Raw genomic sequence first — 25,468 nt, 5'->3', positions numbered from 1 at the left:
CAACTTTTACCCAGATTTTTTTTTCATTTGAATTTTTGAGATTTTTTAAAACTTTCTAAAATGTGAGTTTTAAAAAACACCAAAAAATAACGTAGCTCCACAGTTTTGCCAATCACTCTTAATTATAACAAACTGTATTCATCAAAAATGTATTTTTCTTACTTTTGTTATTTACAATATTTTGCCTCTTTACATTTTTCAAAATATGTAATTCTGGCCAAGACATTTTTTTCACATTTATTTTTTGCAACATGGAAAGCTGCACTCAATGCTTTAACCATGTTTAGTAGTAAATAGGCCTGTATCTATGCACATTGATACATGCACATTAACCCAGAAGAACAAGGGCCTACAGGAAAAATTCAGATGATTAAATTAAGGCACATAACACTAAGGGGCACATTTACTAACCCACGAATGGGCCGAATGCGTCCGATTGCGTTTTTTTCATAATGAACGGTAATTTTGCGATTTTTTGGCGTCTTTATGATTTTTGCGTAAAAACGCGAGTTTTTCGTAGCCATTACGAAAGTTGCGCAAAGTCGCGATTTTTTCGTAGCGTTAAAACTTGCGCGAAACGTTGCGCCTTTTAAGTTTTAACGCTACGAAAAAGGCGCGACTTTGCGCGCAAGTGTGAACGCTACGAAAAAATCGCGACTTTGCGCAACTTTCGTAATGGCTACGAAAAACTCGCGTTTTTACGCAAAAATCGTAAAGACGCCGAAAAACTCGCGTTTTTACGCAAAAATCGTAAAGACGCCGAAAAAATCGCAAAAAATACGAAAAAGTCGCAAAATGTTCGTTTCCAATCGGAATTTTTCCAATTCGGATTCGAAATCGTGTCTTAGTAAATCAGCCCCTAAATCTTAAGTTGCACTCTGTCTTAAGTTAGTTGTGGAAAGAAGCACAGCGACCTTGTGCCATAAGACTTATCAATATTAGAATTCTACTTTTAGACAGCATGAGAAAAATAATTCTTCCTTCTACATACCCTGAACACTGATTTTGGACTTTGCGGTATCTGTTCCAATGTCACAGACGTATAGCCCTGCATCAGACTTGTTAAGATCATGGATGATCAAGCACACGGTTTTTCCCGCCTGCATCTGCTGATACTTGTCTCCATTGGGCAGGACCTGGTTATCCTTCTTCCAGACGGGTTTCACCTTGGCCTTGGAGACTTCACACTCTAAAGTGACCATTCCTCGCTCCTCGCCTACGGCATCGTCTAGGGACTTCATGAAAACGGCTGGTTTTTCTGGATAAAACAAACAGACCATCTTATGTTTAAAATAATATAAGCCGTTAGTAGAGCAAGAAAAATCTCATTATGTTACCTTTATCAATATTATGTACACAATATACTGTAATCTTGGGGAGAAAGTCATAGCAAATCAAACATAACTTGATATTTGGATTTTTTTGACCACAGACCTTCCTATCACAACCTTAACCAACTAAAGTTATTGGTAATACACAATAATGCTAATATTACTTTCCCAGATATCAACAAACGTGCCTACTGGTCATCAACGATATATGTCCTAATTTTGTTGTTTTTTAACTTAATGGAGTAGCTTTAGCTTTTTATATAAGCTTTTTTTTTTTTTTTTTTTAAATCGTATCCCATTTCAGAATCTATTTTTGCTTCTGCATAAAGGAACACAATCATCTGCATTGTTCCTATTGGGATAGGATTAAATTCCCTGTTGAAGTAGTTTCGCAGATGGTACTGTAAACTATCAATACTACACAACAAAACCTGTGTATAAACTGTATAAAATTGTGAATCATGTCTTAAGAGGCAAAACTCCACCTTTAATACATAGAACAGTTGCTTAATTATGCTTAACACTGGGGATTGTTATGGTATTTCTCTTTACAACCTAAGAACAAACTGAGGAGCTTCCTAATGCTATGTTAGCAGTTTCCCATTCCCAGCCCTTTTAACTGGTCAAGTATGATCACTGGGGAAGGGGGGTGCTAAAATGTTAGGTACCAGTGATTATAATAACATAACTAATACCCAGGACCAGTGCTCCCATTAGCAAAAAACTCCACCTGCCCAGGGTATTTCTGTAGAAGCTCATTTTCCACTACCTTCATCCTCTTCTTCTTTTCTATGGGCCTGCCCAAGAGAAGATGGAAGAAGCCGAAGAAGATGGCAACAATGGCCTTCTACAGAATACCCAGGGCAGGTGGAAGGTAGCATTTACTGGTCAGTTCTTTGTAAACAAACACCTGATTGGTTACTATGGATTATTCAACCTGAGTAAATTTAATATTTTGGTGAAACATATCCAGCGTTACTACTGGCTATCAACGAGAAGCCATCAGACATTACCAGTCATTACACCAACCTTTAACCTTCAGCTGAGCACTGAAGGAGAGTTTCTTTGTCTTCACGCTCACTGTTCCAGAGTCCTCAGGGGCCACTTGTTTCAGAGTAAGAGTGTGAGTGGCCCCAATTTTCTGGATGTCATTGAAATTGTTGGAGTACAGGAGGGTGTTGTTCAGGAACCATTCCACCTCCTCGTCATCATGGGACAATTCACAAGAGAACCCAGCACAGCTTTCTTCATCAACCTCAACATCCTTCAAGGGCTTCAGGACTTTCACATCCCGGGCTGTTAAGGAACACGGAATATAAAATAACTACATATACGGATTTTACAAATTCTATATCAGGTAAATATATACCCCAGACAGATCATTTGATTATGTTGGATCTATCTACAATGAAGAAAAACACCTTATTGTAGGAATATATTTTATTTGTTAGTAGGAGCAGTCAATTTCTTTCTTTATTTAATTTATATGTGTGTGTCAAATAGCATAGGCACCTTAAATGAAAACTATACCCCCAGAATGAATGCGTAACCAACAACCTATTAAAGAATCTCGCCAAACTGGAATATATATATCAGTAAATATTGCCCTTTTACATCCTTTCCCTTGAGCCGCCATTTTGTGATGGGCTGTGTGATCACCTGACAGGAAGTGATGCAGCTCTAACTGTAATAGGAAGTAGTGTGGGAGCAAAAGGCAGAACTCTGCCCATTCATTGGCTGATGGGGCCTAGCATGTATGTGTGCCTTGGCTTGTTTGTGTGCACTGTGACTCCTAGGATCCCAGGGGGCGGCCCTTAGTACTTAAAATGGCAGTTTCCTATTTAGGATTACCCAATGGCACATACTACTAAAAAAGTATATTTTTATGAAAATGGTTTAGATGAAGCAGGGTTTTACATATGAGCTGTTTATGCAATATATTTTTTATTGAGAACTACATTGTTTGAGGGTATAGTTTTCTTTTGCCTGTAAGATCCAAACCTTTTGGTTTGCGGTCAATGACCATAGAAGCCACTTCGACCAGTTCATAACCCATATGGCAGTTACTTTGACATGGGGATTGAAGGGTAAGCATTGCATGGTGTCAATGACCAGTATATTAGACACTTATTATGACCAGGCAGGGGGGTGCAAACATATGAAAAATCTCGAACAGTTATTATGCACACTATATGGGACTTGACATGACATGGCGGCTTCGCAAATGTATCACCATGGACTTGTGACTTAAACATGCAAAAAATGACTGGTAAAAAACATGAGGCCAAGGAACCTGCACTGATCAATCTCATCTTTGTGTTTGTAACATTGGCTGGCTAAGTTGGTCTACTAGTATTGAAAAGAACAGATGACCACAAACACAAATATAAAACGGTATCTAGTAGAATTAAGTCTAAAACAACTGGACTTGAAAACGTTTCACCACTCATCCGAGTGGCTTCTTCAGTTCAAATGACTGGTAGGGAATTCCCCGGATGTCTGTGACTGTACTACCATCAAGGGTTTAAATACCGAGGAATTCCCTACCAGTCATTTGAACTGAAGAAGCCACTCGGATGAGTGGTGAAACGTTTTCAAGAAAAACTCAGAAAAGTCCAGTTGTTTTAGACTTAATTCTACTAGATACTGTATATCATGACCTGGATGAATGAGAATCTTCATAGACACAAATATAAACCCTTCCATACCATGTACATTCAGTTTCCCCGATGTCTCTGCATCTCCAGCTTTGCAGGTGTAGGTTCCCGAATCCTCTGGAGTCACCTGTAGGATTTTGAGCTCTGCCACATTCCTCTCCAGCTTCAGTTTGAACCTCTCTGATGGTTCAACTTGACTTTTATCCTTAAACCATTCCACAAACTTGGGAGGAGGTTTAAATTCACAGGACAGGATGACAGTCTGGCGCTCATTGGCGGTCTTGTCTTCAATACGATATGTAACCTGAACAGGGATTTCTAACAAAAAAATAGAAGAATAAATGTCTTCACTTTGGATTCCTTAATTCATGTTCTTCCAGTCAGGATGTGAAGGACTGAAGTTATTCTTTGTTCTTCCATTATGAGACTCCTCTACTGACAGTGTTACCCTCCTCATATGGAAACTTTTAATTGGCCAGTGGTTCTTAAGATTTGTTACTGCTGAGGTAACTATATCCATTGTGAATGGATAATTGGGGTTCTGTATAACAAGGAATAACATCCTGAATAACAGGGTTCTGGTACGGTATAACACCGGGTATCAGGAGATTCATCCTGAATAACGGGGTTCTGGTACGGTATAACACCGGGTATCAGGAGATTCATCCTGAATAACGGGGTTCTGGTACGGTATAACACCGGGTATCAGGAGATTCATCCTGAATAACGGGGTTCTGGTACGGTATAACACCGGGTATCAGGAGATTCATCCTGAATAACGGGGTTCTGGTACGGTATAACACCGGGTATCAGGAGATTCATCCTGAATAACGGGGTTCTGGTACGGTATAACCCCAGGTATCAGGAGATTCATCCTGAATAACGGAGTTCTGGTACGGTGTAACACCGGGTATCAGGAGATTCATCCTGAATAACGGGGTTCTGGTACGGTATAACCCCCAGGTATTAGGTGATTCATCCTGAATAACGGGGTTCTGGTACGGTATAACCCCAGGTATTAGGAGATTCATCCTGAATAACGGGGTTCTGGTACGGTATAACCCCAGGTATTAGGAGATTCATCCTGAATAACGGGCTTCTGGTACGGTATAGCCCCGGGTATTAGGAGATTCATCCTGAATAACGGGGTTCTGGTACGGTATAGCCCCGGGTATTAGGAGATTCATCCTGAATAACGGGGTTCTGGTACGGTATAACCCCGGATATTAGGAGATTCATCCTGAATAACGGGGTTCTGGTACGGTATAACACCGGGTATTAGGAGAGTCATCCTGAATAACGGGGTTCTGGTACGGTATAACACCGGGTATTAGGAGATTCATCCTGAATAATGGGGTTCTGGTACGGTATAACACCGGGTATTAGGAGATTAATCCTGAATAACGGGGTTCTGGTACAGTATAACACCGGGTATTAGGAGAGTCATCCTGAATAACGGGGTTCTGATACGGTATAACACTGGGTATCAGAAGATTCATCCTGAATAACGGGGTTCTGGTACGGTATAACCCCAGGTATCAGGAGATTCATCCTGAATAACGGGGTTCTGGTACGGTGTAACACCGGGTATCAGGAGATTCATCCTGAATAACGGGGTTCTGGTACGGTATAACCCCCGGGTATTAGGTGATTCATCCTGAATAACGGGGTTCTGGTACGGTATAACCCCAGGTATTAGGAGATTCATCCTGAATAACGGGGTTCTGGTACGGTATAGCCCCGGGTATTAGGAGATTCATCCTGAATAACGGGGTTCTGGTACGGTATAACCCCGGATATTAGGAGATTCATCCTGAATAACGGGGTTCTGGTACGGTATAACACCGGGTATTAGGAGAGTCATCCTGAATAACGGGGTTCTGGTACGGTATAACACCGGGTATTAGGAGATTCATCCTGAATAACGGGGTTCTGGTACGGTATAACACCGGGTATTAGGTGATTCATCCTGAATAACGGGGTTCTGGTACGGTATAACACCGGGTATTAGGAGATTCATCCTGAATAACGGGGTTCTGGTACGGTATAACACCGGGTATTAGGAGAGTCATCCTGAATAACGGGGTTCTGGTACGGTATAACACCGGGTATTAGGAGATTTATCCTGATTCATCCAGAGCGCGTACTGAGTTAACACAAGAACAACAGCTCCCTCTTACCTTTAACCAGAAGATTGGCAGAAGACTTCGATTTTCCAATGTGAAACTGGAGAGTTCCAGACATCTCCGGAGAAGTCTTCCTCAAAGTCAGGCGGTGGATGGTTCCATCTTGTTCTATGGTGATGCCTTTTCCATCGGAAAGAACTTCTCCGCCGAGCATCCATTTTGGGGGCTTCACTGACACAATTGATGTGACACATTCGAATGTAGCGGGTTCAGGCTGTGTCACTACTACATCTTCCAGCTCCTTGACAATATTAATGGATTGTTCTGAAAAATTAAAGACATAAGTCTCTTTTATTAGTCAAGGCAAATTGCATTCTATGTCCTGCATACATACAGTTTATATATCAATACAGTATATCATGCAAACATGCAGTAATTACTGTACCTCCCTGCAGCTTTTTTAAAATGTCCTCTTGTTCTGCAGTTCAGAGAGCCACAATTTGGGCAGGAGTAGAGGCTGGAAGCTCCGACCTAGACCAAAGGTACTGGTGCATCAATAAACCAATTGTCTGATGCCCAGAAGGGAACCCCAGCCCTGCAGAGCTGCCTGATATCTTGATGGAAAGTAACCAAGCTACCATTGGGTACAAGTAGAGGCCACAGGAGAAAAGTAGTTGAGAAAACGGCTATTGGCCAGATCCTGGATTCAGTGCTTCCCTAGTTTGTTGTGTGTTTAATACAGGTATGGATCCCTTATCTGGAAACCTGTTATCCAGAAAGCTCCAAATTACAGATAATTCAAATAATTTAGAATTTTAAAACTGATTTCCTTTTTCTCTGTAATAATAAAACAGTACCTGTACTTGATCCCAACTAAGATATAATTACCCCTTATTGGGGGCAGAACAGCCCTATTGGGTTTATTTAATGGTTAAATGATTCCCTTTTCTCTGTAATAATAAAACAGTACCTGTACTTGATCCCAACTAAGATATAATTACCCCTTATTGGGGGCAGAACAGCCCTATTGGGTTTATTTAATGGTTAAATGATTCCCTTTTCTCTGTAATAATAAAACAGTACCTGTACTTGATCCCAACTAAGATATAATTACCCCTTATTGGGGCAGAACAGCCCTATTGGGTTTATTTAATGGTTAAATTATTCCCTTTTCTCAGTAATAATAAAACAGTACCTGTACTTGATCCCAACTAAGATATAATTACCCCTTATTGGGGCAGAACAGCCCTATTGGGTTTATTTAATGGTTAAATGATTCCCTTTTCTCTGTAATAATAAAACAGTACCTGTACTTGATCCCAACTAAGATATAATTACCCCTTATTGGGGGCAGAACAGCCCTATTGGGTTTATTTAATGGTTAAATTATTCCCTTTTCTCAGTAATAATAAAACAGTACCTGTACTTGATCCCAACTAAGATATATTTACCCCTTATTGGGGGCAGAACAGCCCTATTGGGTTTATTTAATGGTTAAATTATTCCCTTTTCTCAGTAATAATAAAACAGTACCTGTACTTGATCCCAACTAAGATATAATTACCCCTTATTGGGGCAGAACAGCCCTATTGGGTTTATTTAATGGTTAAATGATTCCCTTTTCTCTGTAATAATAAAACAGTACCTGTACTTGATCCCAACTAAGATATAATTACCCCTTATTGGATGCAAAACAATCCTATTGGGTTTAATTAATGTTGTATAGAGATGTAGCGAACTGTTCGCCGGCGAACTAATTCGCGCGAACATCGGGTGTTCGCAAGTCCGCAAATTCGCGAACTTTTCGTGATGTTCGCAATTTGGGTTCGCCGGCACCGAAAAAATCGCAAAACTTACGATAACGTTACGAATGCTCCGAAAAAGTCACAAAACTTATGATAACGTTACGAATGCTCCGAAAAAGTCGCAAAACTTACGATAACTTTACGAATGCTCCGAAAAAGTCGCAAAACTTACGATAACGTTACGAATGCTCCGAAAAAGTCGCAAAACTTACGATAACGTTACGAATGCTCCGAAAAAGTCGCAAACTTACGATAACGTTACGAATGCTCCGAACAAGTCGCAAAACTTACGATAACGTTACGAATGCTCCGAAAAAGTCGCAAAACTTACGATAACGTTACGAATGCTCCGAAAAAGTCGCAAAACTTACGATAACGTTACGAATGCTCCGAAAAAGTCGCAAAACTTACGATAACTTTACGAATGCTCCGAAAAAGTCGCAAAACTTACGATAACGTTACGAATGCTCCGAAAAAGTCGCAAAACTTACGATAACTTTACGAAAGCGCCGGAAATTACGAAAAAGTCACAAAATTACCGATCATTTCGAAAAACGGCGTGTGTCAATTTTTCAGAGAAGTTTTTGCCCTTGATCCCCCTCCTGCATGTCCCTGTCCAGGTCGTGGCACCCTTTAAACAACTTTAAAATCAGTTTTCTGGCCAGAAATGGCTTTTCTAGGTTTTAAAGTTCGCCTTCCCATTGAAGTCTATGGGGTTCGCAAAGTTCGCGAATATTCGCAATTTTCGGCGGAAGTTCGCGAACAGGTTCGCGAACTTTTTTTTTGAGGTTGGCTACATCCCTAATGTTGTATTGATTTTTTAGTAGACTTAAGGTATGGAGATCCAAATTACGGAGACCTCTTATCCGGAATACCATTGGTTCCCGAACATTCTGGATAATGGGTCCTATACCTGTACATTCCTTTTCTTACATGTCATTTTTGTTGGTTCCAGCTGGCACTTCAATTTAATTTTATTTAACGACTTTTCATAAAAACATCCCTGAAGTCGCTCTTGCTCCAAAAAGCTCCAAAAAATGTTCACTATACTTTGTTATCTTAGTGTTTCTCACCTTCAATGAGAAGTTTGGCCGAAGTCTTGTCATCTCCGGCGTCACATGTATAGGTGTCTTCATCCTCAAACTCTGCTTCATTGATGATGAGTTTTCTGTACACCCCCTGACTCACAATCTCATATTTATCCCCTGGGGCAATCTGCTTGTTCTTTTTGTACCAAGTCACTTCTGCACTCGCTCTTGAAACCTGGCACTCCAGGAACGCCCTGTGCTTCTCTATGGCGATCTTGTCACGTAGGGGCTTCACAATTTTGACTGGAAGTTCTATAATGAGATTAATAAAGACATAATGGTTCATTTGCACAAATGTGTGTTGTACGTTATGATTAAGCAAAAACTCAATAAAGGAAAGAGTAAATTTGTAAATAATTAGTAATTACAATCTTTCTGGATAAAAGGTTTCTGGATAATGGGTCCCATACTTGTACATAAAGACAATTTTTTAATGCAAATACTTCAACTCTCCATACATTTAATATACGTCAGAGGTCTCAAATGCTTATTTTGCCATGGATAGGATAAAACTGTATCTCTCACAGGTACATTGGAGACCTTGGTCTTATGACCCATCCAGGTTCAAGACATTGGTAGGGCTTCAATTGAATGTAATAGGTAATTTCTGTCATTTTTACATACTCAGCTACAATGATCAGCTACAAGATGAGAGAAGACCTAAACTGTCTCTAGACACTGGACAGGAAACATAATTTCCTCCGCAGTCCATGACATTCCAAGGGTGACATTTATCAGCTGAGAACTCCAGAGCAATCTTAAATATTGCCAGAGTTCTCCTATGGTGAATTGGGGCAACCTGTCCACCTTCTGGTAAGTATGCCCTATAATATTGGAACTGTCATATAAATGTTCACAAGATTTCTTTTTTTCACCAAGAGATCTCGTTGGATGAAGAAAATAACAGTAACATTATTATAGTATAACAGTTTCCTACCTTTGATTTTTAGTTGTGCCCGAGATTCAGCTGTTTCAGCCACAAATTTGATTTCAGCTGCATCTTCAGCCTGGACACTTTTGAAAACCAAAGAGCATGTTCTTCCTACAGGGGAGAAGAATTCAGATTCAGTCATGTAAAGCATCCCCTTGGCTTTAAGAACATTATCGATTATCTATTGGGATCCCCAGTGCTAAGCAAAGAAACATTTTGGGGACTTTCAACACTTTATATAAAACTATGACTACCTGTACCCAGACTGGCCCACCAGGATACCAGGAAAACTCCCGGTGGGCCCAGGTGTCAGTGGGCCCTCTTGCTTCTATCTATTTAGCCTATTTCATGGTCATTGCCTATTTCTGTATGGCAACATGGAAGCTTGATAGATGGAAGAATAGAGTAAAGTATGAGAAAAGAGACTAGGATAATAAAGAGTTTGAGTGAGGAGGAATTAAAATTTTGAGAGTGGACCCATGGTCCAGGGTTTTCTGGTGGGCCCCTTGCATCTCAGTCCGACACTGCCTGTACCAACAGGACTCACCTTCTTGGCGCATCTTCACATTGTCTCCCGCTTTCAGCTTGACGCCATTCTTATACCACTGGGTTTGCACTTCATCATGAGAAATCTGGCACATAAATGACGCACCCTCCTTTTCTACCACCTCCACATCCACAAGCGGTTTAATGATCTGGATGTCTCGAGCTACGGTTCAGAGGGAGTTGAATTGCGGATGAGTAACACACAATATATACAGTAGGAATATAACAAAAGAAAATGACACACATAAATACAGTGGACACCCCCGTATTATGGAGAGTATTTTATCCCCACCTACTTTCTCTTCTTGAATTTTATACCGCATAGTGCCTGAGTGCCTAACAGTAGTTCTGTTAATTACCCAACTTCTTTACATAAATTCAAGTCCTCCTTTATATTTGGCTTTCGGAATTCTCTCTTAACTGTTACTAAGGGGCCGATTCATTAAAACACGAGTTCGAATCCCGAATGGGAAAAATTTGGATTGGATACGATAATTTCTGAAGATCGCAAATATCACTAAAATGCTTACGAAAAAATCGTATTAGTCACGATAATATCGTATTGGCGATCCGAAAGTCACTAAATTTTTGTACCGAACAGCGGCAGAACCTTTCCGAATTTTTGGGAAAAAGTCGTGCAAGCGTACGAAAAAGTCGTGCGGGCTATGAAAAAGTCGCACAAGTCGAAAATACGCTCGGATCGTTCGTGTCTTAATAAATCTCACCCTAAGGGGCACATTTACTAATCCATGAACGAAAAGCGTCCAAATGCGTTTTTTTCATAATGATCTGTATTTTGCGACTTTTTCGCGAATTGACACAAATTTTTAGAGCGCTCAGTACGAAAAAGTCGCGACAATTCGCGAAAGTCGTAATGGCTATGAAAAAGTTGCGCCAATTCACAAAAGTCGTAATGGCTATGAAAAAGTCGCGACAATTCACGAAATTTGTAATGGCTATGAAAAAGTCGCGACAATTCACGAAATTTGTAATGGCTATGAAAAAGTCGCGACAATTCACGAAATTTGTAATGGCTATGAAAAAGTTGCGACAATTCACGAAATTTGTAATGGCTATGAAAAAGTTGCGACAATTCGCGCAAGTCGTAACGGTTACGAAAAAATCGCAAAAAAATACGAAAAAGTCGCAAAATGTTTATTTTACAATCCGAATTTTTCTCATTCGGATTCGTGGATTAGTAAATCAGCCCCTAAGTGTTTCCCATGTTTTCATTTCTAACTAAGGGACATCCTATACTTTAACACCAAATCCAAACTAAGACAAAAAGAAACACCATCAGACACCATCATTTTGGAGACCTTATTCTAGGCTAGCCCGTAATTATCCGACAGGCTGTTCCTGCAGACTCCCAGCTCCATCACATGTTGTGAACCTACAAAAGCCCCATAATCGCTGAACTAACTGACCTATGTAGTTATTTATCATATATTTATGATGTTTTACCATGGACAGTCAGGTTTGCAGAGGTCTTGTCGTCTCCTGCATCACAAACATATGTTCCTTGGTCTTCATGCTCACACTTGTGAATTGTCACACTCCTCTTTTTGGCTTGTGAAATAATGGCAACTTTTTTGCTGGGTTTTAAAACAGATCCATCCTAAAGGGGAAAAAAATGGTGCATAAAAGAACAATTAGCAACCCAGTAAATAGATGAGAAACATAATTTTTAGGGATGCACCAAATACACTGTTTTTGGATTCGGCTGAATCCCGAATCCTTCGTGAAAGGCTCGGCTGAATACCGAACCGAATTGGAATCCTAATGTGCATATGCAAGTTAGGATAAGGAAGGGTTAAAGAGAACCGCGGCAAAAACTTGTCAGCTAATGTGGCAAAAATCATAAATCTACTGACTGATCTGAGCAAGGTTATCTAGATAAGACTTTGCCTTCAGATGACCGTATTGGAAAAATTTGGCTAGAGGTCCCATTACTTAAACAAAAACGGAATACATTAAAAAGATTTTGAAATAAATTCCAAAATTCAGGAAGCTCTATTTTTAAGATAGTAACTTTTTTGGGTTCAGCCGAACCCACCCAGCAGGATTCGGCCGAATCCCGAACCGAAACCGAATCCTAATTAGCATATGCTGATCAGGATCGGAAGGGGTTAAAAATCGTTGCGTTAATTTTTTTTTCACTGCCCATTTAACCCTTTCCAAACTCTAATTAGCATATGCTAATGCAGGCTAATTAGTATTCGGATTCGCTTCGGCCGGGAAACCGAATCCTTAAAAAAAAGCCAGGATTCGGCCGAATCCAGAACCAAATATGAATCCTAATTAGCATATGCTGATTAGGATCGGAAGGGATTAAAAATCGTTGCCCCAAATTTTTTTTACTGCCCATTTAACCCTTTCCGAATTCTAATTAGCATATGCTAATATAGGCTAATTAGGATTCAGATTCGCTTCAACCGAATCCTTAAAAAAAAGCCAGGATTCGGCCGAATCCAGAACCGAATCCAGGATTCAGTGCATCCCTAATAGTAACCTTATAAATCACAATGTATTTGTTTATATAACATGTCGAATTGGCCAGGGTCACCATTTTAGAAATACCAAAAATTTGCTGCGAATCCATGCCTGCAGAAAAAAATTCGCTCATCACTAATCACTAGGGCTGACCAATTGCCCACATCAATAGAAATGAAACTATGTATTGCTTTTGGTGTAAAGGGATTGAAATACTTAAAAAATGAATAAAATAAGAAAAAAATACCTTGAACCATTTCACTTCAGCGTTGGGTCTGGACACCTCACATTCAAATGTCACCTTCTCCTTCTCTGGTGCTTTGATGTCTTTCAGAGGTAGGGTGATTTTTACTGGTGGTTCTGCAAAGATAGATTCCATAGTTTTTATTTAAGAAAGGCCAATGCCAGACACAAACAAACTGCTACCATAAAACCAGATTGAATTGGCAAACCCACAGTGTAAGGGAAGTACAGGGAGCAGCACAGGGATCTAATAACAAAGAAGACTGCAGGTTTGCTTCCAATGAAAATCATGCATTTCCAACTATTACAGGTTTAACCATCAACAGATAAGTCAGATGTTAATATCTTGACGTCTAGTTGGTCTCTCTTGGCCTCTTGCACAGGTAGACAGCCATACATAACTAAAACAAGACTATAATGTCTCTATAGTTAAAGTGGAACTCTCAACTTCCAAAGTATTTGTTTGGCCAATACTGAGCTTGGACCTCACATTGCCTTCAGCTCCTTTTGAAGTTCAATAGTAATCGGTTTTAAAATCAATGCATTTTTGGTTTGAAATAAACTGATTTTATTTCACTATCTTTGTGGCCAGGATGAGAGACAATGTTGGAGTGCAACTTCAACCTCAGTCTGGTTATGTGGGAAGGTAGTTCTCAGGGTGGTCTAAACCCATATTTATTCTTGCTGGTCTAAACCACTGTAATGATGTAGACATCCATATAGAGTGTGTGTACCCCAGTATGGGATGAGAACTTGTCTAAAAACATAGGATTTTCCCCAGAAAAGAGAACTGTAAGGAAAAGCAAGTCAACTGTGTCAAGTAAGACCCTATAAGGAAAGGTTTATTGCCCCATGTGATAAGGTAATACAGTATTTGTTGAATCACTGGGGTGTATATAAGAATGGAAGAGCCTTGGTCATTATTTCAGTTCTCCTTCCCATAGAGGTGGGTGAATGTGTATCTAGATCCTGGAATAATGAGAACCTGGAAAAGATCACATTAGTTGAGGTGCTGTGGCAGCACAATTAAGATGGGGCCCACCATAAATAATGGTGGGGAGGGTCAGTAAATAGGCAGTTATTACCAGTACATGGACCTAATTGTAAGAAACAAGGTTAGAGGGTATCACTGCTTAGAATCAAAGATCAATCTAGGTTCTGTACACTTCTGTACTTCTGGCATGTATTATTTTTGTATCTTTTTTTATACTAGGAGGGCCTAACTGAGTGAAAGTTTCCCATGTTCTACCAAAAACCAAAAAGTGTATTTAAAAACAATATGTTACTATCAGGCTTGCACCAAGAAATAGATTTACTAGATCTACAGAATACTGCTGATGTAAATGGGAAGATACTAAGAGTTTATTATCAGTGACATTTGCCCAAACCACAACAGTGCTCATGTTTAGATAAATAAAACCAACCTTTCACAGTGAGCTTGGCAGTAGATTGTAACCCTTCTGATTTAAACGCCACAGGGCCTGAATCGTCCATCTTTAGAGAAGATAGAGTTAGAGAGTGCTTCTTGCCCTTGACAGTCATTTTGCATGTATCTGATGGTTTCAGTTTGATCCCATCTTTCATCCAATATCCTTCCACATCTTCATGGGACAGCTCCAACTCAAATGTGGCACTTTCTTTCTCATGGACTTCTACATCCTTCAGCCCTTTGGCAACTTTCACTTGGCGCACTAAGAAGCAATACAAAAGGGATGTTAGACTATGCAATAATAGGAAGTCCGGTTGAATTATACAACTATGATAACCATTTTATCTATGGAGACTCTATGACTTGGGTTGCATCTTTCTTATGTTTAAATTTCATATCAATTAACATTTTTCACTATGGGCTACCATTCTTAAACATCTTGGGGCTAAATTGTGACCGTGAACTAGAAAAGGAACAATATCTTACTTTCCACATTGAGCTTGGCCTGTGTCTTGTCATCCAGGGTCTCACAGCCGTACAGACCTCGGTCGGTGTACATGACATTCTTTAGGATCAGGATCTGCTTGGTTCCTTCAGACTGGATCTCTATGTTCTCTGAGGGTTGCAGGACAATGCTGTTCCTCATCCATTTCACTTCATTGGTGGCCTTAGAGAGTTCAACTTCAAAACGAACCGTTTGTCTTTCCTCTACAGTCGTGTTTTCCAGTTTTTTCTTGAAAGTCGTTGGTTTTTCTGAATTTAAAATTGTAAAATAATTGTAAATAAGAAAAGCTGAATGAATTTCTATTGATGGACTAGAAAAGTGTAACATTTCTCTTACCACCTTGGGAAACTACTAGAACAAGTCCTTCTGCCATCTCTGCCCTACCCTAAAACGATTCCCTCTCCCAGTTTATGTTGAAAATTGCCTATAATTTGTGAAATAAACTCTTGTTTGCCCCTCCAACTTGCCCTGTCAGGGATACATTACCTCGGACTTTGAGAGATGCCTTAGTCTGTATCCCTTCTGACTCTGCCATAATCTCCCCTGCATCTTGCAGGATCAACTCCTTGATTGTCAGACTGTGGTTTGTGCCTTTCTTATTGATTGTGTATTTCTTGTTGCTTTCAATCTTGACCCCATTTCGATACCAAGTCACCTCCGCGTCATCCAAGGAGAGGACACATTTCAGGGTGGCTTCACCCCCTTCCTCCACTACCACATTGCCGAGTTCTCCTGTGAACTTCACTACTCTTGGTGCTGTGAAAAAAGTAACAGAATTAGTAACAAAATTAATCATTCATTTTGGATTTTTTAGCCCACAAGCAAATCATTAAGGTTGAGGAGACTGCCTCATACAAAAGGAACTCTGGGAATGAATTCCATGGGTTTATCCTATAGGCTAAAGCTCACCCACTGGGTTTAAAGCAGAAGCCAGGATAATAGCTGATCAGATTCCCAACTGCAGACCAGTTTCACCCTTCTTGGGGCTCATCAGTGTAGTGCATTTTCCCCCATCTGGCTGGCTTCAACCTACCTCATTACTTTAAACAGTGATATTATCCCCTTACTGGAAGTGACTGTGTCCTAATACCCGGTTCTGTCATATATGGAGCATTGACATTCTCAACCAGCTGAAATCACAACTACATAGTAATAAATGCACTATTAGATACTCATAGACTTCACACTATGGGCTTATTTATCAATTTTCGTGTTTGTGAGTTGGAGAGTTTTTTCTACGTCGAATAAAAAAACTTGAATGTTTGCTTATTTATTAAAGAATCTGAACATGGAAAACTCATTCAAATAGAAAATTTTGAATTCCTCGAATCTGTGAGTTAACAAATTCGAACAAAAACAGAAAAACTTGAAAATCTTGAATTGAAAATAGGGACTGATTTTGCCTAAGGGGCAGATTTACTAATGCACGAACGGACCGAACGCGTTTTTTCATACTGATCGGTATTTTTGGGACTTTTTCGTCGCCGTCGCGACTTTTTCTTATGTCCCACGATTTTTTCGTCGCCGTTGCGACTTTATCGTATATTTTCCGCGACTTTTTCGTTGCTGTCGCGAAAAAATCAGATTGGTTTTTCCTCCGTTTACAATTGCTCAATACGAAAAAATCGCGACGGCGCCAAAAAAGTTGCGCAAAATATGATAAAGTCGTGACGGCGACGAAAAAGTCGTACAATTTTCGTTTCCAATCCGATTTTTTCTCATTCGGGATTCGGATTCGTGGATTAGTAAATGTGCCCCTTAGACAACTCCCATTGACTTCTACATAAACCCGCAAGTTGTAAGATGCCGACGTTTTACATTTGAGTTTTTGGGTTTGCACTTAATAAATATCGAACATTTGAGTTTTTGAACCGTAATTTGAATATTGGGAGTTTTAGCCCAAAAAAATCGAATTCATTGAATTTGAGTTTTAATAAATAATTTGAGTTTACAAATTGAAAATAGAAAAACTTGAAAATCTTGAATTGAAAATAGGGACTGATTTTGCCTAGGACAACTCCCATTGACTTCTACAGAAACCAGCAAGCTTTAAGATGCCGAGTTTTTGAATTTGCATTTAATAAATATCGAACGTTTACATTTTTGAACCATAATTCGAAAAATTGGGAGTTTTAGCCCAAAAAAATTGAATTCATTGAATTTGGGTTTTAATAAATAATTTGATTTTACAAACTGAAAAAAAAAACTAGAAAAACTTGAAAATCTTGAATTGAAAATAGGGACTGATTTTGCCTAGGACAATTCCCATTGACTTCTACAGAAACCAGCAAGCTTTAAGATGCCGAAGTTTTGAATTTGAATTTAATAAATATCGAACATTTGAATTTTTGAACCATAATTCGAATATTGAGAGTTTTAGCCCCAAGAAAATCGAATTCCTTGAATTTGAGTTTTAATAAATAATTTGAGTTTACAAACTGAAAAAAAAAACTAGAAAAACTTGAAAATCTTGAATTGAAAATAGGGACTGATTTTGCCTAGGACAACCCCCATTGACTTCTACATAAACCAGCAAGCTATAAGATGCCGAAGTTTTACATTTGAGTTTTTGGGTTTGCACATTTGAGTTTTTTAACCGTAATTCGAAAAATTGGAAGTTTTAGCCCAAAAAAATCGAATTCATTGAATTTGAGTTTTGATAAATAATTTGAGTTTACAAATTGAAAAAAAAAACTAGAAAAACTTGAAAATCTTTAATTGAAAATAGGGACTGATTTTGCCTAGGACAACCCCCATTGACTTCTACATAAACCAGCAAGCTATAAGATGCCGAGTTTTTGAATTTGCATTTAATAAATATCGAACATTTGAATTTTTGAACCATAATTCGAATATTGGGAGTTTTAGCCCCAAAAAATTCAAATCGTGGAAAAAAATTGAATTTGAACATTTATAAATCACCCCCTAAGATACCCAAAAACCTTGTAGTTATCCCTAAGTAATAGTGATGAGCGAATTTTTTTGCCAGGCATGGATTCGCAGCGAATTTCCGCATTTCGCCATTGGTGAATAGTTTTGCAAAACTTCAGTGAAAATTCTCTACGGAAAAATTTGACGCAGTTGCATCAAATTGGGGTGCGGTTTTACAGATTTTCTTCTTGTTTTGCCAATTTTATGGCGAAACGGGACAGATTCTCTCATCACTACTAAGTAATACGCAGGGAAATTTGGTCTGAGTGGCTCATTAGAAGAAGTACCATTAGAAGAAGGCAGTGTAAAAATAATCGTTATCTAATTTCAATTCCTTTCATTTCACTTCTTCACTTCAAGACTAGTTGATTTTATGACTTATTTTACTTTGGGGTTTTTTTTGTTTGTTTCCTAAAGCCACTTTTGTTTTAATATGAATTGTCAATATATATTTGATATATTATATTTTATATAGAAAAATGGAATAGCTCTTGGCAATTAATGCCAAACTGGAGGAACATTTATTCCAAAGTATATTGTACACAGGCACCTTTGGTTGTCAGTTGAGCGACGGTTTTGTCATCTCTGGATTCACACGAGTATTCTCCTTCATCATCCACCTTGAGCCCTGAGATGGTCAGTATGTGCTTGGCCTCATCGCTTCTCATTTGAAAATGTTTGCCGGCCTTAATTTCCTTTCCATTCCTGCGCCAAATCACATCTCCTTTGGCCTGGCTCAGCTCGCAGGTCAGAGTGATGTTGCTCCCTATTTCCCCAGTTACAGCTTCTAGTTTCTTCTGGAACTTCTGGGGTATTTCTGAGGGGCAGAGAATTAAGGACAGGAAATAAATAACATCACATTTTTCCATTCATTTTTATAAATTTGACCTTCTTAAAAAAAGAATTTGAATTATACTGGAAAGTTGCTTGCATCATAATGGAAGCTCCTTGGGTTTTATTTGTTATTTTTTTTTTATCTAGATTTTCAAGATCTTTTCAATTGCTAAATCTTGAAATTTCAAGTTCAGAATACTCAAATACAAAAATATATAAGTTGGCATTATTTTTCTAAGATTTGAATTTTACTACATTTAAGACTGACCTATAATAAATCACTAATATTGACAGCTTTATTTCATATGAAGACTTCAAACCAGAGAAGTCTTCAAACCCAAAAAGGTTTTACTTGGAGTTCCTTTAGGGTCCCAGTCTAATACATGGTTAGAATCCAAGGGGAAATGTATTTAAATTCAAATCAGAGTTTTTGCCAAATAAGATAATGTTTCTGAAATAATCAAATTTCCCTTCACAACCCATCTCTCAACAATCAGTCACTCTACATGCAGCTTTGAGTCGGAGCCAGTTATTTTGAATGACAGCACAATACATTGTCTAGAGAGTACACAAGTGTATTTGGACTAACTGTCTATCAAACTCTGACTCTGACTTTGCTAATATTATGTGTGTCTTACCTTTAACTTGTACTTTGAATTCCTGTTTGTCACTATTTGTTGTGCATGAGTAGCTGGCACTGTCTTTACTCTCTGCCAACTTTACTACTAGAGTTCTTGTGGCTCCTTCAGAAGATATTTGGTATTTCTTTGTTGCCATCAGCTCCTTTCCATCCTTAAACCATTTGACCTCAGTATTTTCTGGTTGGACAGAGGTCTTCAGTATTATATCTTCATCCTCTTGGACAAGGATGGGCTCTTGCTTTGATGGCTTCAGGAATCTGGCCTGTGGTTCTGAGGGGAAAAATAGGCGTTATACAAGCTTAGTAATAATTTTTGTATTTTTAGCATTGGTTTAAAGTGAAGAGCTAGGCAGATACAGTTTCTCTTAAATTTTGAAAAGACAATGTGGAAGCTATGATTCACCAAGGCAATGTAAATAACTAAATATATATAAGATACAATAGGACAGGTCAGTAACTAAAACAATTAATAATATAATTCTCTAGATTCTCTAATTTTAAATAAAATATTTGCTGCCCATTTCATGTTTCACTGTGAGTCACCTTGTAGTTCCAGTCTAAAAGATGCTTGGTTAGAATCTAAGGGTCTTAAATCATACTTGTACCACCGCAGACATTCAGCCTTACCCAAGCTTTTCTTACCAACAGTATTGATCTTGAAATTGATCTTCTGCCCGGCAGCCTCACAGCTGTACTCTCCAGCATCTTGTTTCTCCACCTTCTCCACTACCAGGCGGCGAGATTTGCCCTCAGACTCCACCCTCACTCTCTTGCTGGAGGTGATGAGTTTTCCATCTTTGTACCACTTCACTTCAGTCTTAGCCTGGGACACCTCACTGCTCAGAGAAGCACTCTCGGTGAGGGTGGCCTGAACCTCCTTCTGTACCTTCTCCTGGTTGGCAAAGACTGGCTCAGGTTCTGAAAAGAAAGGCAACAGCAATGTAAGTTTAGGGAGGTTCATTAAATAGACATTTTCATCAAATACAGTTTTTTTAAATATAGCTTTGCTGTCTACCTGAAAATAATATTTAATTATTAGTAAAGTAGAGTAGTTTTATGCTGGATCAGTGCTTTATGGCTGAGATTCTAGCTATCTTTATAACAGAGCATTTTGCCACCTTTTTGGGAGGTTAGGCCTACTTAGGCCTTAATTAGCCTTACTTTTTGCATTACAACAGGGACCTACCTTTGGTATTGATCTTGAAACTGATCTTTTGACCGGCAGCCTCACAGCTGTACTCTCCAGCATCTTGTTTCTCCACCTTCTCCACCACCAGGCATCGAGATTTGCCCTCAGACTCCACTCTTACTCTCTTGCCGGAGCTGATGAGTTTTCCATCTTTGTACCACTTCACTTCAGTCTTAGCCTGGTACACTTCACAGCTTAGAGTAGCAGTCTCGGTAATGGTGGCCTGAATCTCCTTCTGCACCTTCTCCTTGTTGGAGAAGACTGGCTCAGGTTCTGAAGAGAAAGGCAATAGCAATATAAAATTAGGGAGGTCCATTAAATAGACTATATCTTCAAATACAGTCTTTTTAAATATAGCTTTGCTGTCCACTTGAAAATAATATTTAATGATTAGTAAAGTAGAGTAGTTTTATGCTGGATCGGTGCTTCATTGCTGAGATTCTAGCTATCTTTATAACAGAACATTTTGTCACACTGGCACAGATCCTACCTGCCTTTTGGGAAGGCTAAGATTACTCGGGCCTTAATTAGCCTTCCCTTTAGCATATTTACAGGGACCTCACCTTTTGTATTGATCTTGAAACTGATCTTCTGCCCGGCAGCCTCACAGCTGTACTCTCCAGCATCTTGTTTCTCCACCTTCTCCACCACCAGGCGTCGAGATTTGCCCTCAGACTCCACCCTCACTCTCTTGCTGGAGGTGATGAGTTTTCCATCTTTGTACCACTTCACTTCAGTCTTGGCCTGGGACACCTCACAGCTCAGAGTAGCACTCTCGGTAATGGTGGCCTGAACCTCCTTCTGTACCTTCTCCTGATTGGCAAAGACTGGCTCAGGTTCTGAAGAGAAAGGCAACAGTAATGTAGGGTTAGGGAGGTCCTTTATATGGACATTATCATCCAATACAGTTTTCTCTTAAATACAGTTTCGCTGTCTACCTGACAATAATATTTAATGATTTGTAAAGTAGAGTAGTTTTATGCTGGGCCAATGCTTCATTGCTGAGATTCTAGCTATCTTTATAACAGAGCATTTTGTCACACTGGCACAGATCCTATCTGCCTTTTTGGAGGCTAAGATTTCTCAGGCCTTAATTAGCTGCTCTTTTGTATATCAACAATGGACCTCACCTTTGGTATTGATCTTGAAACTGATCTTCTGCCCAGCAGCCTCGCAGCTGTACTCTCCAGCATCTTGTTTCTCCACTTTCTCCACCACTAGGCGTCGGGATTTGCCCTCAGACTCCACCCTCACTCTCTTGCTGGAGGTGATGAGTTTTCCATCTTTGTACCACTTCACCTCAGTCTTAGCCTGGGACACCTCACAGCTCAGAGTAGCACTCTCGGTAATGGTGGCCTGAACCTCCTTCTGTACCTTCTCCTGGTTGGCAAAGACTGGCTCAGGTTCTGAAAAGAAGGGCAACAGCAATGTAAGGTTAGGGAGGTCCATTAAATGGATGTTATCATCCAATACAGTTTTTTTTTAAATATAGTTTTGCTGAGTACCTGAAAATAATATCGAATGAATAGTGAAGTAGAACAGTTTTACGCCGGATCAGTGCTTTATGGCTGAGATTCTAGCTATCTGTATAACAGAGCATTCTGTCACAGTGGCACAGATCCTATCTGCCTTTTTGGAAGGCTAAGATTTCTTAGGCCTTAATTAGCCTTCTCTTTTGCATATCAACAATGGACCTCACCTTTGGTATTGATCTTGAAACTGATCTTTTGACCGGCAGCCTCACAGCTGTACTCTCCAGCATCTTGTTTCTCCACCTTTTCCACCACCAGGTGACGAGATTTGCCCTCGGACTCCACTCTTACTCTCTTGCTGGAGGTGATGAGTTTCCCCTCCTTGTACCACTTCACCTCAGTCTTGGCCTGGGACACCTCACAGCTCAGGGTGGCGCTCTCATTTAAAGTAACCTGAACCTCTTTCTGCACCTTCTCTATGTTGGTGAAGGCCGGCTCAGGCTCTGAAAGAAATATTGAGTTTTCCTTGTTTTTTATTAATGTTATTGCAGATATTTCATGATTCTTTGCTCAACATTTGTCTAGTGAGACTACAGAAAAAAATTCTGGAAAGTGGTGGAATATAACCAAAAAGACCATAAGTGAATTTCTGTTCTTCTCTATTTCTTGGAAAGAGTTATAGACTTATTCTTCCTACCATTGTATATCCAATCCCTGCTCTTCTTAAATTCTACTTTACTCTTCCCCTTCTGTTAATTCTGCCTCCTTACCATAGGTTTTGCCCCTCCAGTTCTATGTCTTCTTCTAAACCACTGCCATGTTTTAGTTAATTGTCTTATTCTCATTACACATATTTAACATTTAATTTGCACTCTATTGATTGCATAAGTTTAGATGTTTCCATCTAATTAAGTCATCCATCCTTTTATCCCTACCATTCCAGATTCTTAGTATATTGCCATTGGCGCCATGTTTTTTTTCTTCAAAACCTTCCCTATTTTTCCATCATTCTACTTTATCGTATTTAATGGCTTTCATTCTTTACCCTCTGTTCCTTGACACTAGGTAACAAAGTTAGCGAAGCCCCTGGGAATAAAAGAAGGCTGTGGACCCACATGAGCAGGAGAGTATAGGAATATCACAGGTTAGACATTAAGGAAAGTCTTAAGGAATGTCCAACATGTGTCTTTCCAACTGTTTGCAAACTACAACAGGTTTATAAAGGAGTAATATGTATTTCTTACTCGGTTGGGTTTATGTATGTAGCATAAGACGTGAACACCTTCTCTTTTAGGAAGATGTTTACTGCATGACTTACAACTCAAACCATATCTCACAGCCTTCAGCTGTTAGTGGGATGATATAATTTCGAGAACAGCAGATGGGACATATACCACTTAATGTGTCACCACCATTTAATATGTCCTCTTAACTAAGTTTTCTCTCAAGTGGCCCTTCTCATACTATTCTCCACAAATGCTCTACCCAAAATCAGCCCAGTTCCGAATCAAATAAATTTTTCTCTTAAGGTGCCCATACACCTTCAGATTCGCTCGCTTGCCGATGTCGCCAACCAAGCGGATCCAGGCTAATTCAATCATTTGGCCCTGGGGCCAAACAATCGAATTATAATGATGGGTATAGGCAAAGTCGGTCCAGGGATCGCATCAATGAGCTAATGAGGTCCCCGATCCGACTAGATTTTTTTAACCAGCCCGATCGATATCTGGCTGATTTCAGGCCAGATATTGGTCGGGCAGGCCCGTCGATAGTGCCCATACACGGGCCGATTAGCTGTTGAATTTGTTTAAGGGACCCATATCGGCAGCTAGAATCGGGACCTTTATCCCTTTTCTACCTTTGTCTTCTACCCTGACTCTATCTCCTTTCTTCTCTGTGGCATATCCTACCCTTGCTCAAATCCTGCTCCTTCTGTTCCATTGTTACTACCAACATCCCTTTCTTTTCCTGATGTTGCTTGAAACCATATTTGTTAAATCATTATTAAAACTGATAACATGAAGTTTCATCACCAAACTAATCTAAACTCCAGAGAGAACAAATCCTGTGACATGTACTAATCCAAATAAAACCTCACAACTGACAAAAAAGATTTGATTGTCAGTAACACACTGATGACCCCCACCTTTAGTATTGATCTTGAAATTGATCTTCTGCCCGGCAGCCTCACAGCTGTACTCTCCAGCATCTTGTTTCTCCACTTTTTCCACCACCAGGCGTCGGGATTTGCCCTCAGACTCCACCCTCATTTTCTTGCTAGAGGTAATCAATTTCCCCTCCTTGTACCACTTCACTTCCGTCTTAGCCTGGGACACCTCACAGCTGAGGGTGGCGCTCTCAGTTAGGGTGGCCTGAACCTCCTTCTGTACCTTGTCTATATTGGTGAATGCCGGCTCAGGCTCTGAAGGAGACATTTAGAAACATTAATTTAAAACTATAAGAGGAAAATGTAATAAAAGTCGGAAAACTGAAAAAAAACCACATCACATTTTGCATTGTAATATTCCTGATTGGACTGTTATTGCATTGTGAATTTAGACCCTACTTGAGCCCACTCTTTTGGAGCAAACATAACTTTTCCAGTAAGAACTTTTACTACATAAACTGCACACTGCTCATATTTTCCTCCAATAAAAAATCAGCCAGCTATCGATCACACATGTTTAAAAATCTAATTGGAGTGATGACGACATGGGCTTGTATGGCCTGTATGCCTGTCATTGTGATCAGATCCTTCAGCCCTCGGGTTAAACATCCAGATCAGTCCCATATTGCTCACCACAGGGTGACCCGCTTTAGAAAGGCTTGGTGCTGACTTTGTGTCAGGATCAGAACACTGGTTGATATGGTTCTGGCAACATGCATTTACCTCCTGAGCCACTAGAGGTGTTTTGGGCTAGTACTAACTAATTCTCTTGTCTCTTTTCTGGTATTCTGCCAGCTCCCTTTCCTCTGCCCACCTTATTATCCTCTTGTGTTTCCCATCTTCTAATCATGACCCTTTATAAGCCTGTCCCTGACCATTGCACCTGGCTTGGTCATTAAGCTGTTCCTGTGACCCTGCCGTTGTTCCCTTGTTCCCGTGCTTTCATTCTCGTGACCCCCTTCTGGTTCCAAGCTCCAGATTCCGTGTCTTGTTCCTGCTCTCTGCTCTGTTCCAGTTCTCCGGTGCCGTTCCTTGTCCTGTTCTCTGATTCCCCGGTTCTGACCCTTGGCCTGTCCTCGAC

At 39.7% G+C, this 25,468-nt stretch overlaps 1 protein-coding gene across 21 annotated transcripts in view; it reads right to left on the bottom strand.

Annotated features, from left to right (window-relative positions):
- obscn (obscurin, cytoskeletal calmodulin and titin-interacting RhoGEF) overlaps positions 1 to 25,468 on the bottom strand; it is a 241,276-nt gene that overhangs the window by 171,010 nt on the left and 44,798 nt on the right. For 20 of the 21 annotated variants that reach the window (XM_031903695.1, XM_031903696.1, XM_031903701.1 and 17 more), the window contains 20 exons: positions 24,367 to 24,642; positions 22,448 to 22,723; positions 21,879 to 22,154; positions 21,312 to 21,587; positions 20,746 to 21,021; positions 20,202 to 20,477; positions 19,558 to 19,830; positions 18,636 to 18,902; positions 15,641 to 15,910; positions 15,136 to 15,402; positions 14,645 to 14,911; positions 13,225 to 13,337; positions 11,949 to 12,102; positions 10,486 to 10,647; positions 9,945 to 10,049; positions 8,993 to 9,259; positions 6,169 to 6,438; positions 4,040 to 4,306; positions 2,361 to 2,627; positions 992 to 1,258 (listed from right to left, as the gene is read on the bottom strand). In XM_031903695.1, coding sequence (XP_031759555.1) covers positions 992 to 1,258; positions 2,361 to 2,627; positions 4,040 to 4,306; positions 6,169 to 6,438; positions 8,993 to 9,259; positions 9,945 to 10,049; positions 10,486 to 10,647; positions 11,949 to 12,102; positions 13,225 to 13,337; positions 14,645 to 14,911; positions 15,136 to 15,402; positions 15,641 to 15,910; positions 18,636 to 18,902; positions 19,558 to 19,830; positions 20,202 to 20,477; positions 20,746 to 21,021; positions 21,312 to 21,587; positions 21,879 to 22,154; positions 22,448 to 22,723; positions 24,367 to 24,642 — 4,872 coding nt within the window. The remainder of the gene's footprint in view (positions 1 to 991; positions 1,259 to 2,360; positions 2,628 to 4,039; positions 4,307 to 6,168; positions 6,439 to 8,992; positions 9,260 to 9,944; positions 10,050 to 10,485; positions 10,648 to 11,948; positions 12,103 to 13,224; positions 13,338 to 14,644; positions 14,912 to 15,135; positions 15,403 to 15,640; positions 15,911 to 18,635; positions 18,903 to 19,557; positions 19,831 to 20,201; positions 20,478 to 20,745; positions 21,022 to 21,311; positions 21,588 to 21,878; positions 22,155 to 22,447; positions 22,724 to 24,366; positions 24,643 to 25,468) is intronic. The other variant, XM_031903705.1, reaches the window with a different exon arrangement.

The sequence above is a fragment of the Xenopus tropicalis genome, chromosome 6 (genome assembly GCF_000004195.4).
Source record: "Xenopus tropicalis strain Nigerian chromosome 6, UCB_Xtro_10.0, whole genome shotgun sequence".
Taxonomy (NCBI): domain Eukaryota; kingdom Metazoa; phylum Chordata; class Amphibia; order Anura; family Pipidae; genus Xenopus; species Xenopus tropicalis.
The sequence above is the reverse complement of the archived record's forward strand: the minus strand, read 5'-3'. Positions and strand labels throughout refer to the sequence as shown.